Source organism: Oncorhynchus nerka, unplaced genomic scaffold (assembly GCF_034236695.1).
Source record: "Oncorhynchus nerka isolate Pitt River unplaced genomic scaffold, Oner_Uvic_2.0 unplaced_scaffold_2107, whole genome shotgun sequence".
In the NCBI taxonomy this organism is placed as follows: domain Eukaryota; kingdom Metazoa; phylum Chordata; class Actinopteri; order Salmoniformes; family Salmonidae; genus Oncorhynchus; species Oncorhynchus nerka.
The window spans coordinates 1-3,117 of record NW_027039219.1 but is presented as its reverse complement, the minus strand read 5'-3'; the positions used below and the strand labels follow the sequence as shown (position 1 = coordinate 3,117).

Here is a 3,117-nt window from a genome sequence, read left to right as displayed (position 1 = left end):
CTTCCTGCCATCGAGGACCTCTATACCAGGTGGTGTCAGAGGAAGGCCTAAAAATTGTCAAAGACTCCAGCCCCCCTAGTCATAGACTGTTCTCTCTGCTACCGCACTGCAAGCGGTAGCGGAGCGCCAAGTCTAAGTCCAAAAGGCTTCTTCACTGCTTCTTCCCCCAAGCCATAAGACTCCTGAACAGCTTATCAAAGGGCTACCCAGACCCCTATTTTACGCTGCTGCTACTCTGTTTATTATCTATGCATAGTCAATGTAACTCTCCCTACATGTACATTTTACCTCAATTACCTCAACTAATCGGTCCCCCCGCAAATTGACTCTATACCAGCTAGACATGCCCTGTTTAATATACTATTCTCTATGAATTGTTGTATTTCTATAGAATTTAAGAAAGGATTTGAACCCCTTGGAAGGCCAGTGTTTCAAAATTGTATCTGTTTTTCTCAATATGGTTTCCTTGACTCTGAACATATCACATTTTCCCCAGGTATTGGTGCTTATTTGCATATCACACCATGACACAATTTTCCCCCCCACAAGTATAATAATCAAGTGAGGAGCTGAGTTTAAGCAGTTCAACATGGATTAGAAATGGTCGGTATAAATTTAGGACTTAGCATACTTTAGATGTAATCAATTTATTTAGCATTTTAATGTAATAAGTAATACAAGATACAAAGTATAATATTGTTTGATTTAGGCTATGAATTATGTTATCAGGAGAATGAAAAAGCATCTATATTGGTGAGTATAGATGTGGGAAAATCTATCACAGTAAGAAGAACAGGTCAGTGAATGTTCCATTTAGGTTGTCTGGTCCTTGTGATTTCATTGTTTCAATTTATATTTAAGCTACAGTACTATAGAGGATTATCTACTCTTCATCTAAATTTGACAGCACACCTTTACCATCTACCAGGACCATGGAAAACTCTACTCACTTTAAGGTCTTCAGGCTTGCTGCATACGGTGATATCGGACAAATGAAGTATTTCTACTTTGCTGTTGTAACTTTATTATATTTTGTCATCATTCTTGTCAATGCTTTACTTATTGGAGTTATCTGCATTGAAAGAAGCCTTCATGAACCCATGTATCTGTTTCTATGTGCTTTGTTTGTTAATCAGTTGTATGGGAGCACTGGTTTGTTTCCTGCTCTCATGTTTTACTTGCTGTCTGACACACATGATATTTCCCTTCTTTATTGTTATCTCCAGATTTATGTGTTGTACACATACGGTTTAACGGAATTTTGCAATTTATCAGTTATGTCATATGACAGGTACATTTGTATTTGTTATCCTCTACAGTATAACAATATTATGACACCTAAAATAGTTTTGGGCTTAATTCTGCTGTCCTGGTTGTATTCTTTTTTCCTCAATGCCATCGTTATCTCCCTGAGTTTGCGACTGCAATTTTGTGGTAATGTTCTAGACAGAGTGTATTGTGACAACTACTCGATAGTCAAGCTTGCCTGTTCAAATACTACGCTGAATAACATATGGGGTCTTGTTGGCACTGTGCTTTCTATTTCTTGTACTATATGTCCTACCATATACTCATATGTAAAAATTCTACACATTTGTTTAAAGTCTTCAAAAGAGACGAAACAGAAAGCATTTAACACCTGTATGCCACATATAGCCTCTTTGCTGAACTTCTCCTCTGGCTGCTTATTTGTGATTCTACAAGGCAGATATGATACTGCACATCTTCCACCTATACTTCGCACTATTTTATTCGTTTATTTTCTAATATGTCCACCACTTTTCAATCCTATTATGTATGGCATTAGGATGGCTAATATCAGGCAGACTTGTAAAAAGCTAATGAGGCTTTGACCTAAAACATAATCTGATTGTTATTATTTTGGTAATAATTCATTGTGTGTTGCTGCTTCTTTTTGCTTCTTTAGACTGTACAAATACATTGTATATTTGGCAAAATGATTTAAGAAATCGTATCTTTTATAATTTATTTTTACCTAGAGTGTTGTCATTTTAGGTATCTGATATTTTATAATTAACCAATTCAATAAGGTGACCCCCAAGCCTCTGTTTTAAAACGTTTCTGGTTTTCTACATTTTTCAATATTAGGGCGAAAATGTATTTTCTGCTGGCAGATGTTTGGGTTTGTTAATAAATAGACTGAGTGAATAGAATAAAATGAGTTGCTACTTGCTCGTCAAAAACTCAACATATAGTGCCAATGGTGAATGTTTATCAACTCAAATGTAATTTGTCACATACATGTGTTTATCAGATGTTATTGCGGGTGTAGTGAAATGCTTGTGTTTCTAGCTCCAACAGTGCAGCAATATCTAACAAGTAACATCTAACAATTTCACAACAAATGCCTAATGCACACAAATGTAAGTAAAGTACTGGAATTAAGAATATATAAATATATGGACAAGCAATGTCAGATCGGCATAGACTAAGATACAGTAGATAGTACAGAATACAGTATACACATCTGAGATGAGTAATGCAAGATATGTAAACATTATTAAAGTGACATTATTAAAGTGACTAGTGTTCCGTTTATTAAAGTGGCCAATGATTTCAAGTCTGTGTATGTAGGCTGCAGCCTCTCTGTGCTAGTGACGGCTATTCAACTGTCTGATGTCCTTGACATAGAATCTGTTTTTCAGTCTCTCGGTCCCAGCTTTGAAGCACCTGTACCGACTTTGCCTTCTGGATGATAGCTGGGTGAACAGGCAGTGGCTTGGGTGGTTGTTGTCCTTGATGATCTTTTTGGCATTCATGTGACATTGGGTGCTGTAGGTGTCCTGGAGGGCAGATAGTTTGCCCTCAGTTATACATTGTGCAGACCGCACCACCCTCTGGAGAGCCCTGCAGTTCTGGGCAGTGCAGTTGCCGAACCAGGCGGTGATGCAGGCCGACAGGATGCTCTTAATTGTGCAGCTATAAAGGTTTGTGAGGGTTTTAGATGACAGGCCAAATTTCTTCAGCCTCCTGAGGTTGCGCCTTCTTCGCCAAACTGTCTGTGTGGGTGGACCATTTCAGTTTGTCGGTGATGTGTACGCAGAGGAACTTAATATGTTCCACCTTCTCCACTGGTGTCCCGTCGATGTAGATCGG

At 38.1% G+C, this 3,117-nt stretch overlaps 1 protein-coding gene across 1 annotated transcript; it reads left to right on the top strand.

Moving 5' to 3' along the window:
* The first annotated feature begins 895 nt into the window (after positions 1 to 895).
* On the top strand, positions 896 to 2,585 carry LOC135567390 (olfactory receptor 2A25-like). The gene has a single exon (XM_065014787.1). It carries the CDS (start codon positions 933 to 935, stop codon positions 1,851 to 1,853), a length of 921 nt encoding a protein of 306 aa, XP_064870859.1. The 5' UTR covers positions 896 to 932; the 3' UTR covers positions 1,854 to 2,585.
* Positions 2,586 to 3,117: the final 532 nt, after the last annotated feature.

Coding starts and splice junctions, on each gene's coding strand:
- LOC135567390 (XM_065014787.1), top strand. CDS start 933: ATGGAAAACTCTACTCACTTTAAGGTCTTCAGGCTTGCTGCATACGGT.